We start from the raw sequence: 14165 nt of genomic DNA, 5'->3' as shown, positions 1-14165 counted from the left end.
GAAAACCCATGCAATGGGTGTCCGGCCCTGGCGTTACCCCTTGAAAGGAGGTTTTGCTGTGGCGAATTCTTGTTGGGTCTATCCCCATGTGGCGGATTGTGTCCTGATATATCAGGTTTAGACCACTGTCGCCGTCCATCAAGACATTTGTAAACTGGAGTCCGTCAATTATTGGATCGAGCACCAAGGCAGTCCAGCCTGCGTTCCTGATACTTCTAGAATAGTCCAGATGATCGAAGATGATTGGTTTTGACAACCAGTGGCGAGACTCCTTTGGGATAGGCCGTATGGCGCGTACCTTTATGGGTGCCGCACATTTTGTAATGTGAAGTAAGTTTACTGTTTTTACTTCTTGTGGAAAATTCTTTTGTTTCCTGGTGCTCTGCTTTTGGGGTTCGTCATCGTCTTCGCTTGGTGTGTCGAGCCCCTTGTGTTCGGCGTTGAGTCTGCCGGATTGTTTGAAGACCCAACAATCTCTGTGGGTATGATTAGCAGGCTTCCCAGGAGTACTGTGTATTTGACATATCCTGTCCAGGATTTTGTTTAGGTTGGATAAATCAAATCTGTTATCCTGGAGGGGCGGCTTTTTCTGATTCTGCCGTGAGCTTTTGAATCCGGCATTGACTGCCGTGCTTTCGGACTGTTTTCCTTAGTCCGGCGATGATCCTTGTTGCGTCGCGGTTTTCCGTTTCCATCCCTAGTTTCGGATGTACTTGGGTCACTGGTGCTACATCTTGCCAACCAACTGTCCTCACCTGCGCAAAAGCGGGTCATGAGGCTTGTTAATGCGGCCATTGTTCTTGGCTTTTCTTGGCCGGGGTGTCTGGCTAGCCATTCGTCTTGGACGTTGTGCCTAAAAGCTGCTAGGGCTTCGGCGTCCGGACAATCGACTATCTGATTCTTTTTAGTAAGAAATCTGTTTCAGAATTGTCGAGCTGACTCTCCGGGCTGTTGAGTTATGTGACTGAGATCGTCTGCGTCCGGAGGGCGGACATAGGTCCCTTGAAAATTTGCTCGGAAAGCGTCATCGAGCTCTTCCCAACTTCCAATTGTGTTTTCAGGAAGGCTTTTGAGCCAATGCCGGGCTGGCCCTTTAAGCTTGAGGGGTAAATATTTTATGGCGTGGAGGTCATCTCCTCTGGCCATATGTATGTGGAGGATATAATCCTCGATCCAGACTCCAGGGTCTGTTGTTCCGTCGTATGCCTCTATGTTTATGGGTTTGAATCCCGCTGGAAATTCATAATCCAGGACCTCATCGGTGAAACATAGGGGGTGTGCGGCGCCCCTGTATTTGGGTGTGCCGGATTCGGATACTGGCTTTATTGCATTGCTTACGAAGAGCTTGCTTTCTTGGCCCATAAATGGACCTGGCTGGGCCATCTTTTTGATGTGAATCCTTAAGTGGGTCACATGCCGGCTTAAGTGCGGCGCTGCTTGCCGCTTTATGCTGGCCATGGGGTCGTCTATCCGACCGGGTGGCTTTCTTACTTTTTGAATGCGAGGGCTCTAAGGCCTCTTCGTCGAATTCAGGCAGTAGCTTTCGCTTCGGATAACTTTTGGTGCGGCGACTGTCGCCGTATTTGTCTGCAGTATTGATTACTTTGCTCCATCTGATTCTGAGTGCATCTTCCGCAGTTTTTAGCTTCCGCTTCTGCTTTTTCAGGCTACGTGCGGTTGCAACGAGCCTTTTATGGAGGTTCTTCTGCTCTATGGGCTTATCCGGCGTAAGGTCGTCCGGAATGCCGTTTTTGCCGGGGACGGGCTGTTCGGTTTCTTTATCTGAGTTGCCCTATTCGGACAGTTGCTCTAAGGCATGCTCGTCGTCTGCCGGCTCGTCCTGCTCTATGGCAGGGTCTGTGTCGAGACGGGGCTTGGGGCGCCGTTTACGCCGCCGCTTTGATTGCTTTTTGAGAGATCGATCCCTCGTTGCCTCCCCGTGTTCCTCGTTGTTGCTTCCTTTAGGTGTATCCACCATGTACACATCATGAGATGAGGTGGCTGTTCCATGCCCTATAGGCGTTGGTTCATATGCGTCTCCTGCATCGTCGTCCATACCATCGATGTCTTCGGAGTCGAAGTTGAGCACGTCGTGTAAATTATCGACGGTGGCTACCAAATGGATGGTGGGTGGGCTTTGAATTTCTCCATCGTTTGTATCCCAACCTTGCTGACCGTAGTCCGGCCAGGGCTCTCCTGATAAAGAGAGAGATTTTAGTGACTTCAGAATGTCGCCAAAGGGCGAGTGCTGAAAGATGTCCGCGGCGGTGAACTCCATGATCGGCGCCCGATCAGATTCGATCGGCGGGCGCGCGGAGGGCTCAGAGTCCGGAGATGAATCCGGCCCCTCGGAGTCACGGGCCTTGCGGGGTGCGGGGCTGGCGTTCGGCTCGATCGCCTTTGAGATCGCAGCCCCCGAGGCGGCATCCAACCGTTCATTCTCGATCGGCGCAGTAGGCTCCGAATTAAAGGTCGGAATCAATGCGCGTGCGGCCTCCAGGACACTGTTCGGCGGCAGAGCTAGATCATGCTCATCGAGACAGTGCGGCGCGCTTGGCCGTGGCTCGAATCCGTCAAAGATCAAGTCCCCGCGGATATTAGCCGTGTAGTTTAAACTTCCAAATCTGACCTGATGGCCAGGGGCGTAGTTTTCGATCTTCTCCAGGTGGCCAAGCGAATTGGCCCGCAGTGCGAAGCCGCCGAAAACGATGATCTGTCCGGGAAGAAAAGTCTCACCCTGGACCGCATCGTTGTTGATGATCAAAGGAGCCATCAGGCCTAAAAGCGACGACACGAAGGAACTCTCAATGAAAGCACCAATGGCGGTGTCAAAACTGGCGGATCTCGGGTAGGGGGTCCCGAACTGTGCGTCTAGGCGGATGGTAACAGGAGGCAAGGGACACAATGTTTTACCCAGGTTCGGGCCCTCTCGATGGAGGTAAAACCCTACGTCCTGCTTGATTAATATTGATGATATGGGTAGTACAAGAGTAGATCTACCACGAGATCAAAGAGGCTAAACTCTAGAAGCTAGCCTATGGTATGATTGTTGTCTATTGAAGTTGTCCTACGAACTAAAACCCTCCGGTTTATATAGACACCGGAGAGGGTTAGGGTTACACAAAGTTGGTTACAATGGTAGGAGATCTAGATATCCGCATCGCCAAGCTTGCCTTCCACGCCAAGAAAAGTCCCCTCCGGACACGGGACGAAGTCTTCAATCTTGTATCTTCATAGTCCAGGAGTCCGGCTGAAGGTATAGTCCGGCCATCCGGACACCCCCTAATCCAGGACTCCCTCAGTTGTCTTCGCATCCGTTAGTTAGTGTGGTCACCACAAACCCGCTCCATCAGCGGCTTGGGCATCCACGGGCGGCCCCACTTCAGCAAATCGCATCCCAGTTAACCTTCCGTTTCAGCAAATCTACCCCGCATCATTACCATGCATGTATATTAGGCAAACATGATCTTTTACCTTTCCAAAATTCAGCACTGCCGATTGGAGGTGCCCCCTACGCCTTTTGTCGTCACGCCACACTTCCCGCTGCAGCAGGTTTCAACGGAGGGCATGCGATCAACATCGAGCGGCTCACCTTCACCGCTCTGCCCCGCGCCCATATCAGGTTCAAGCGAGAGCGTCAGATTGGAGATGGACGGCTCTCCCGCTCTCGTCTCCTGCGCCATCCACTGGTTCAAGCTCCACAACTCCCTCGTCATCGTATGGTTGCAGCTCTTCCCCACCAAGCGTGCCCGTTGCTGGTTCAAATCAGCCAGCGGGAGTCGCTCCTCTGTGCCAGATGATCATGCATGCACATGCTGGGATATTCCGGCCAAGTCCTCGCTACTACGATGCGGCCACTGCCTCGACTACTACGACCATCTGTCCACTCCCCAGCTCTGTTCGTGACGTCCTGCGTGACCTGGATTGGCTTGTGGGGATGCATGAGGAGTTCGCCGCCCTCATCAGCAAGAGAACCTGGGATCTGGCCTCCCCCAGTGTTAACTTGATCACCGACAAATGGGTGTTCAAGCACAAAATACACGTCGACGGGTCGCTCGAGCGCTACAAGTCCAGGTGGGTTGTGCGTGGGTTCCACCAGCGCGTCGGCGTGGATTACAACGAGGCCTTCTCACCGGTGTCAATCCTGCAATGATCCATGCCGTGCTCACCATCGTCGCCTCGTGCCGCTGGCCTGTGAACCAGCTTGACATCAAGAATGCATTCCTACATGGCACAATCTACCACCAACCCGCCGGTTACGTCGATGACTCCAAGCCCGGCCACGTCTATTGACTGGCCAAGTCTCTCTACGGCCTAAAGCAGGCCCCGCGGGCCTAGTTCCTGCGGTTTGCCGGCTCCTCAAGACGATCGGCTTCATCAGCACTCGGTCTGAATCGTCCATGTTTGTTTACGCACATGGCGACGACACGGCGTTTCTCCTGTTGTACATCGACGACATTGTGCTTACGACTTCCATGTTGGCCCTGCTTCGGCGCGTCATCAGTTGCCTCACCGGTGAGTTCACCATGATGGATCTCGAGCCTCTGCACTTCTTCCTCGGCACCCTCCATCAGCGCACCGCCGCCGGGTTCTTCCTCTGCCAAAAGCAGTACACCGAGGACGTGCTCGACCACGCCGGCATGGACACCTGCAAGCCCTCCCCGACACCGATCGACACCAAGGGCAAGCTCGTGCAGGCCGACGGGCCACGTGTCGAGGACCCCTCTGCCTACCGCGGCCTCGTCGCGCGCTGCAATACCTCACCATCACCCGCCCCGAGTTGGCTTATGTTGTGCAACAGAACTGCTTGCGCATGCATGATACCCACGTTTGGCATCAGAACCTGATCAAACGCGTGCTCAAGTACGTGCGGGACACCTTCCCTCAGGTTGCACATGTGCACCTCATCGCGCTTAGACATGCACGCCTTCAGCGATATTGACTGGGTCGGCTGCCCCGACACCCGTCGCTCGACCTCTGGCTTCTGCCTCTACCTTGGTGACGCCATCCTCTCTTGGTCCTCGATGCGGCAAGCTACTGTCTCCCGGTCCAACACCGAGGCGGAGTACCGCGTTGTCGCCAATGCCATTGCAGAGTGTGTCTGGCCGTGGCAACTAGTTGGTGAGCTCCGCGCCTCGGTGACCAAGGTCCCGTCGGTCTACCTCTCAGCGAACCAAGTGCATCACCCTCGCACCAAGCACGTGGAGCTAAACATACAGTTTGATCACGAGCGCGTCGCTCTTGGCGACGTGTCCTTCACATCTCCCCACCAAGCAGCAACTAGCTGATGGCATGGCCAAAGGCTTGCCCAAGGACGTTTTCCTTCAATTCCGGTACAGTATTTGCGTTGCTCCAGCCGATGTCACCTCTGTGCGCGCTGAGCATAATGAATGTGTGTTGAATCTCATAGCCTGTGTCTCCTTCCATCACAGAGACTAGTGGCCACGGATGGCTTGGAAAGGAAGAAGCACCTCCTCCTACCCCATTTCCGCTTGTAATTCGAATTCCTTCGTGATCACCACGGAAATCAAGATCGAGGTAGAACTAGTGCTTACACTAAGCCTTATCTAAACTTTTTAAATCTGTGTGTTTTTCATTCTGCTCTTTGGAATTAGATCATCAAACTTATAAAATTTCAGAAAACAAAACAAGTTCAATTCTGAAGTTGTGAACAGACCGACGCCGGCAACTCCACCGACCGGTGGATGCTGCATACACGCACGAGGGTACGTTCACCGGTGTCCTCATCGGTGCCGAGAGGACGGCGAGTGGATCGCGCCGGCGCCGTGACGCGACTTCTCGTGATGGCCACCACCACCCGACGCCATTGCCCGGCGGTGACCGGCGGCGCTCTTCCTCGCCCTCGCGTCATCCGCTGCCGCCTTCCTCAGGCCTTCAAGAACGTCCGCCGGCATCTTCGGCGGATAGCGGTGATCGCCCAAGCCTGAGAGGGGATCATACGGTGGCGGGAAATCGTCGCGAAGCCGTGGGGACAGGAACGACTTCATGAATTCGCTAACGCGCCTAACCGCCCAGATGAACACAATTGCAGGCCGGCGCCGGGACATGTACCTCTCCTTCCAGGTCATCTCGGGCCTTGTAAAATCCGGAGCGCGCGTCGGCCGCGCCGCGCCTCGTATATGGGCTTCCAGAGCGCGCGGTCGCGGTCGGCGACGAGGCGCCGGAGCTCGGTGCAAGTGTGCGTCACCATCGTCGAGCCTCGCCAGGATCGCCGCCTTGGCGTCGCCGGGGAGCGACATGAAGGTGGGCTCCAGCGCCACGCCGTTCTCGCGGCACGTCGTGACCAAGACGCACCGGCACAGACCGTCAGCGAGGGCGCCCCAGAGCGCCGCCGCCTGGGCGTCCCTCCTCAGCGCGCGCGCTGTGTCGTCAAGGCCGTACGACAGGTACCGTGCGGCGGCGAGCGCGTCCACGCACACCCAGTACGTGCCCAGCCGCCGGTCTCCGCGCACGTAGAAGACGACATGCCGCCGGTGCGCGAACATCCTTAGCGCAGCGGCGCCCGCGTCCTGCCGGAGCTGCGGCACGGCGTACCGGAGGGAGAGGGTCGAAGCTGTCGCTCCCTGCTGCTTCGAGATCCGGCCCTGCTCCGGGTCCTTGGCCGCGGCGGTGGCGAGAACGAAGCCCGCGTCAAGGAAGGCGGCGTGGACGAGTATGAGGCGGCCAAGGAGGCGCTCGGCGTCCCACTGCCCGGCGTCGATAACCCTGTGGAGGGGAGAAGTCTTCGCCATGGCTAATGGGCTTTGATGGTAGGGTTTCCTACGTGCACGACAGCTTTATCATCGTTTTTTTTTAACCACGGCACAAACACAAATGCTCCTATACATGCGCTTATTTAGTTGGTAAAGAATTATACTCCCTGCTTTTCTAAATATAAGTGGGGCGATTTCAATCTACATACAGATGTAATATATACATATTTTAAAGCGTAGATTCACTCATTTTATATTTAGTGTAGTCTATATTAAAATCTGTAAAAAGGCATATACTCCTTTCATTTCAAAATAGACGACTCAACTTTGTACTAACTTGAGTCGTCACGAAAGCAGAGGGTAATCGTAGGGAATATAAATCATGGAAATCGTGCTTCCCGTTGCATTCTCCCTCCACCCCTGCAAACAATTGTAGTCAACCCCTAGCACTACCCCTTTTGCTGCTGCAGCGCCCACAAGATACGCCCTACCAGGCATTGGCATGTGTGATGTGTCACAGTTTAAAATTCTGTAGATTTTTTGTTGTTTTAATCTCACAACTAAAGTAATAAAAATCATACACCAGGCATTTCAATCAAGTCAGTAAATTGCTAAGCAGAGCCAAGTTGTCAGTGAACTCAAGATGAGCCGCACATTCAGCAGAAAACTCCATAAGCAAAGACAGATGTCCAAAACGAAACACCAACAACTCTACCCTCAGTAACTGGAAAGTTCTACTACGATGCATCAGGAAAGAAGCCACTGCATCAAACAAGTTCAGTTACATCAGGCCAAATAACAGTTGTTCTAACAGGTACAAAAAGACTACTCTGGTACAGCCATTTAATTCTCTGTTCTCACTTGAATCTACAAGGCAAACTGGGCCAGTGTCGACAACATCAACGCTTCTACAGATCCGACGATTACAGGTTGCCGGTCCTGTCCACTCCGTTGATTCATGGATTATGGAATGCTGTGTTGTGTCAAAAAAGACCGCCACACAACGGCTGTACTGGATGAGGTGATAAATATTTTACAGCGATGCAGACTTAACAGTCGCATTCCAACAGTCAGACTCATTCATGCTAAGCGATGACCCTAGATGATTTTGTTTCTGATGTCTTCCAGCTTCTTCAGGATTTCACCTGGAGTTCGGTCGAGCTCATCGGCAATCTTCCTCTGCATATCAGCTGGGAGGGCTGGATACTGCTCACAGAGATCGCCATCAATTACATCCTGTAACAAACAACAAAAATACTCAAGATCAAACACAAAAACTCAATTTACACTTCGGTTCAAAATGAAAGCATAAAGTGCATTAGTTTGACGACCTAAATTCTTTGACCATATAAATATCTCATAGAATGAACATATAGCTAAGGTGCATTTATAATTCAGTTCAAATGACATCATACACACAATTTATGGACCAACGGAAATACAGCTAATGCCAGCAGATCACAAGTAGATATTCTATCCTATGAAGTGGCAACATGGGAAATGCATTGGAGCACCTGGGTGCCACACACCCCTATATGAAAATACCTGTGTTGGGTACATGTCAAAAAAAAGAGCATTTATAATTCAGTTCAAATGACATCATACACACAATTTATGGACCAAACAGAAATACAGTTAATGCCAGCGGATGACAAGTAGATGTTCTATCCTAAGAAGTGGCAACATGGGAAATACATTGGAGCACCCGGGTGCCACACGCCCCTATATGAAAATAGCTAGTACATGTTGATAAATGTTTTTTTATAGAAAGACTGTAAGGGAAACCCCTACAGTATAATTGGCGCAACAAACCCAAATTGCAAGTACCATGCCTTGAACCTGGGTGGGTGGGAAGGCATCAACCCCTCCCCACCACTAGGCTATGCCTTAGTCTGCCATGTTGATAAATGTTGAGTACATTAGTGACCCCAAACTTGGGAAATGCATTGGAGCACCCGGATGTCACACACCCCTATATGAAAATAGCTGTGTTGGGTACATGTTGATAAATGTTGAGTACATTAGTGACCCCAAACTTGAGCTGCTCTGAATGAAATGGCTGTGTTGGGTTTTCGTCTTGTAGTTCTTGCTAAACAACAATCCATAGTACGATCAATGATTTATACTGTGGTTCTACAAGCACACAGTTTATCACTTGCATATAGTTGGGATTCTACCGCATATAATTCATGTGCTGAACATAATTATACTCAGAATGCTACAGTCACAATTCCTAACAATAATTTTTTTTCTCACATAATTTATGCAAACTTACAAACAAGATGGAGTTCAACACCCCACTTATTAAACCAAATGACTATGAACAGAATAGATGTGATGCCTATAATTTATGTTCTCATAACTTTTGCATGCTTTTTCTTGAACGACCAACACCACTAACAAAACATAAATTACTATGAACAGGATAGATGTGATAGCATGATAAAGAGGACAGCAAAAACATAAGTATTATACCTTCACTGGGAAATAAGCAGATCTGTAGGCCATGTGATCTCTTCCACATAATGGTGGATGCTCCTGGCGGAGATGCATCTCCAAGTGAGAGAAGAAGTCAACATCTTCCCTTGAGGTGAATGCAAGCAGTGCTCCCACACTACCCATTACAGTCCCATAAATAAGGCATTCACCTCCGCCAGGTATCAAAGAAGCCTTCTGCAAACATGTCACAACATCACCAACATGAAACTGCACAATCTCCTCCACTTTGTTTGGAGCACCATTTAACTTCCCTTGCTCCCATTTAATCTTGCCTCCAGTTGGGTCTTCCTCAATTTCATCTGAGAGATCCTGGGGAAGACGAGCAAAATATATGTTCCCAAACTTGTCGGCTCCTGCCATAGTGTCGAAATCTATGTGATTTGCTGCTGTAAGCCATCTAGGAACACTGTCATCAGCGAAGATATACAGCTGGTTTTCGTCCCGTCTATACTTGCAATAATGAAACGACTGCATGGAATAGAGATGACACAACAAAAAATAATTAGAGTACATCCCAGAAACTAATGCATGAGAAGTCTGGTAAATTATATAAAATGTCTATTTCATGAACTGAATCAGAACTGTCACAGATAATTAACAGCTAAGGGATATTTTAACCAAGAGTAGGATAACTGAAATCCTTGTTTTGAATCAAAAAAAAAACTAGCTATAATATAGCTCAAAAAACATTGTTCAATGAAACAGACAAAAAAAGGCCTATAAGAGATAGACGATGCATATCTATCAAGTTCAAAAGCATTCCAAGTAATCCATCCCTATCCTCTCTCAACCCAGACATGAATCAATCCAATCTGTAAATGGTATATCATGAGCTTTTCCCTCACTATTAACATTATAATTAGGTCAATAGTTAAGATAATAACCGTTTTATATTGTGCACAAGTGAAATCAGCGGCTTCTCTTCTTGGCTACACATATACATAGGTGATGAGAGCATACCTCTTGCATATCACCAACATAGATCCTATCACGGTAAGTATGAATAGACACTATTGTCCTTGGGAAAAGCTTGTTTTCACATTTTCTGAGCAACTTTCTCTTCCCAAGATCATATAACCTGAGCACTGAACCAACACCTGCAAGCAACCGTCCCTGAAACTGGCACAAAGAAAGAGGCACTTCCTCCACTTGTGTTTTGTGAAGAAGTTCAAGCGACTTCCCTTCATTGACAAACTTGTATATGTGGATGAAACCAGAAGCGAGGCTCCTCTTTGGCCAGAACTGCAATCCCTTGGTAGTACCAACAGCCAGAAGAGTACCATGCTCCTTATCATGGAAATTCACGGTGCAAATACTCACAGCTGCCTCATTGTCCTGCAATTCCAGAAGACAAGTTGTGTCCCTGCTCCTCGGATCAAGAATTCTAATGCAGGAAGCCCACTTTTCTGATTCTGCCTTTGGGTAACCATATTGTTCATCAGGAAGTGCGTTACTCTCCTCACCATCTTCTTGACCATCACCATTCTCCATTTGATCCCCATTACCATTTCCATTTTCCGCCGCACCAGCAGCCTCAAGGCACTCCTTCTTAGCAGCTTCTCGCTGTTCTGCGCTAAATGCACCCTTGTCACTCTCAATGACTGCAAGGTATTTCTTTTTTGGTAGAATCACAAATTTCCTCGGGGTGTAACGCAGAGGGATAGATGTCTCATTGAATGTCTCTCCCAGACGTTCGATGGTGAAAATACGCAGAGCGTCTCCAGCAACAGCAACAACACCTTCTGAGCACTGGTCAGAAGAGAACGACGCAGCAGACTCAAGTGTGTCGCATGAGAGTGGTGTCAAGAGGAAGTGACCTTGATGTATATAGCCAAGCCAGGGGCGGCTGGACAGGCAAAGCATTGCTTGTCGGTGGCTAACTATGCAGGGAAACAGCTTTGGAGGTCTCAGACCAAGGAATCGAGACCGTGTGTCTGATAGCTGGCCAGTGACCATGTCAACATTGGTTCGGAAAAGGACACCATTCTGCAAACCAGCATTAAGGAAAAGGTTGGCTGGATAATCTGCACCATCCTCGCCACCAACTGATGCCTGTACTTCTAAGAACAAGAGAGATTCCGGAGCCGAGGACACACTTTGTACACTAAGAGGCTGCAAGCAGTCATCGGGGTCAAGGGAGAGTATCCTGATGGTGTTATCATAGGAGCCAACTGCGAGAAAACGGGACCTTTGCCTCCCTTCAGGAACCGGAGCAATGGCCAGGCACGCGACATCACCAGACATGTCCTGCTTCTCCACCTCCATGAGCTGACCTGTCATATCCATCTCAAAATAGATGAGCTCTCCACCACTGAGGGCAATTACCACCTGGAGCCGGTTTGATCCAACCTTGGTGATAGTTTTCTTCCCAGGCGTCCTCCACTCATTGACACGGCCATCCTCCCTGATATGCCTGATACCGTTCGGGTGGACCTGCATGAGAGAGTCCTCACCAAGGAGCGAAACTGCCAGTGAGTGAGTGGTGTCCAGGAACTGGCTGTCGCTGACTTCTTCAATGGTCTCTCCAATTGAGAGCACAAGTGTGACATTAGCAAAGGACACAACAATGTAGGCGTCAAACATGTCGTTGATATTCTTCTTGACAGTCCAAACAGCAATGGGCTCAGCAGGCAGCATTGATCGGGCCATCTCGCTGATGGCAAGGCCAGGTCTAAGGATCCGCAGCGTGGAGCGTGAGCCACGGCCGCAAGCTGTGTACACCTGGGGTGTTTCCTCATCGAATAAATTTGCAATACGCATATCCATGATTGGCATGAGGCTCTCTATCTCATCAATCCGGACAAGGTTCTTGAGTGCCCTCGGCTGAAAGAACACTGGCTGGAACCCCTCCTCTGTCTCCATCAGTGTCGCAGAGGAGGACTCAACATCCACATCCCGGCCAATATCACGGAATTGGTAAAGTGCGTGGTTGCCAAACTCAGAAGCAGCAAAGAGGAAACCTGACCGCAGCACACAGATAGCAGATGCCACAGGTATGGTGTCAAAATATTTGATCCTGAGCTCACTAACAGTATCACCATGGTGGTCCAGGTCAACCTTAAAGATATCACCATACTCAGTCTGTAGTAAGAAGAAGAACAGGCTCTTCTGCCTGTGCGTCGCAGCAGCAACTATGAGGACGCCACGCTCAGCCGGGAGGTCAACACGGCGTGGAATGACAGCACGCACCTCCGGGTGGCCCTGGTTCCGGTACAGGATGAAGTTGTCACAGCAAACAAGAAGCCCGCTAGGCCCATCAGCACCACCAGGCACTGTCACTAGCATATTAGCACCATTGTCAATCGGCTCGGAGACCTTGCGGGAAACATGATTGAGCCCCAGGTCGAGCTCGTAGAAGGTGAGGAGCTTCTGCGCGTGGCTAGCAGCCTGCCCTGTGGGGTCACGGTCAGAGTCACCGTACTCAAGCTCGATGGCACCAAAGACAGGGTTGTCAAATCCGCAGTCGAGGGCCGTGAGGGCGAAGGTGAGCGTGTGGGACTTGTGCGCCTCAAGCGGGGAGGAGATGGTGAGGCGGGCGGAGGCGTCGCGGTTGAGGACGTAGACGAGCTTCTGCTTCTCGAGGGCGGCGATGCAGAGCGCCCGGCCCTTGGGGTCGACGGAGAGGAGCTGGCCGGGCACGATGCGGCGGCAGCCGGACTTGCCGAAGGTCTCCTGGTGGACCTTGTCGAAGCGGTTGCGGTCGGGGGAGTACTCGAGGATGACGAGGCGGCCGGAGTCGGAGCCGACGACGAGGTAGTCCTTGGTGGCCCCCGTGAGGCGGAACTGGGCGAGCGAGCGGATGGCGCCGAAGACGTCGACGGAGAGGAGCGTGCGGAGGCGGCCCGTCTCGGGGTCCGGGCGGAGGAGGTCGAGCGTGCCGCCGCGGGCGACGGCGATCTCCTGCGTGGAGGAGCCCGCGGCGTTCGACTTCTTCGAGTCGCGGCCGCTGAAGCTGCCGATGACGGCGCACACGGCGCCCGTCGCCCGCTGCAGCGTCAGGCTGTAGAGGTACATGGCGCCTCCTCCTCCTCCTCCTCCGGCGGCGGCGGCGGCGAGAGAAGGGGCGAGAGAAGGGGCGAGAGATCTAGGGTTTTAGGAGTGGCGGTGAGCGGGCCGGGGTGGGAGAAAGAGTTCTGTATAGCATTTGGATGCCACCGGATTCGAGGGATATCTGGAGCGTTGGATTGGGTCTGACGCGCAAGATCTCAACCGCCGGTTTAGGCTCCTCCCTCCCTCCCCCTTTGCAATCCGCGCCCCGAATTGTCTTTTATTAACAAGGATTCCTAGGTTGTGCTTCGATTATGCTCAAGCTAGTACCGGATTTTGCTTGCCCATGAGTTCGTTAGCATTGAGTCATTGACTGCCCCTCAAAAAACAAACATTTGAGTCATTGACTAGGAAAATGAAGAAGAGTTGCCAGAAGAGCGTTGGAATTGCAAAAGTTGGCAATCATTCAAAAAGGATCAAAGTTTTGGCCATAGCCAAAAAATTGAAAGGGTAGACTTTGGCGGAAATCCAAACATCCCCCCAAAACACATAAATTGCCTAAGAGCATCTACAGCCGGGCACCCGAAACCCCCCTCAAACGCCCGGGCGAACTGCACGGCCTTGTCAGTGACCGGTAAAAAGAAACTCGCCTAGACAAGTGTCTGATGACCCACAAGCAAAGTTCAGAAAAAGCGCTACACATTAATTATGTGTTTTGCCACATATTTGCGCTGTTTTAGCTTAGACGCGATTAGGCGTAATTAGGCGTTTCATACACGATTGTACAGATGCGGGCAACAAAGAGCAGTTTGCTATCTAAAATAGTAGCAAGCAAGGAGCAGTAACATGTAGCACTATTGTAGAAGTAGTACCAACATCTACTAGCACATCAAAATTTCTCACTACAATAGCTAAACAGTACTGCTACAGTATCAAAGTAGTACTATAACGATAGTACAAGCTACA

The 14165-nt window shown here is 51.0% G+C and overlaps 1 protein-coding gene across 1 annotated transcript; it reads right to left on the bottom strand.

Moving 5' to 3' along the window:
* Window positions 1-7346: 7346 nt before the first annotated feature.
* Window positions 7347-13340, bottom strand: LOC119315124 (spliceosome-associated protein 130 A-like). Its single transcript, XM_037589802.1, has 3 exons — window positions 10173-13340; window positions 9189-9680; window positions 7347-7949 (listed from the first exon to the last, which is right to left on the bottom strand). Exons 1-3 carry the CDS (start codon window positions 13224-13226, stop codon window positions 7812-7814), a joined length of 3684 nt encoding a protein of 1227 aa, XP_037445699.1. The 5' UTR covers window positions 13227-13340; the 3' UTR covers window positions 7347-7811.
* Window positions 13341-14165: the final 825 nt, after the last annotated feature.

Source organism: Triticum dicoccoides, chromosome 6A, assembly GCF_002162155.2.
Source record: "Triticum dicoccoides isolate Atlit2015 ecotype Zavitan chromosome 6A, WEW_v2.0, whole genome shotgun sequence".
Lineage (NCBI taxonomy): Eukaryota > Viridiplantae > Streptophyta > Magnoliopsida > Poales > Poaceae > Triticum > Triticum dicoccoides.
This window is presented reverse-complemented; position numbering and strand designations above follow the sequence as displayed.

Coding starts and splice junctions, on each gene's coding strand:
- LOC119315124 (XM_037589802.1), bottom strand. CDS start 13,226: ATGTACCTCTACAGCCTGACGCTGCAGCGGGCGACGGGCGCCGTGTGC. Junction 9,681..10,172: donor ATGTTGGTGATATGCAAGAG/GTATGCTCTCAT, acceptor TATTCCATGCAG/TCGTTTCATTATTGCAAGTA. Junction 7,950..9,188: donor CTGCTTATTTCCCAGTGAAG/GTATAATACTTA, acceptor TGTTTGTTACAG/GATGTAATTGATGGCGATCT.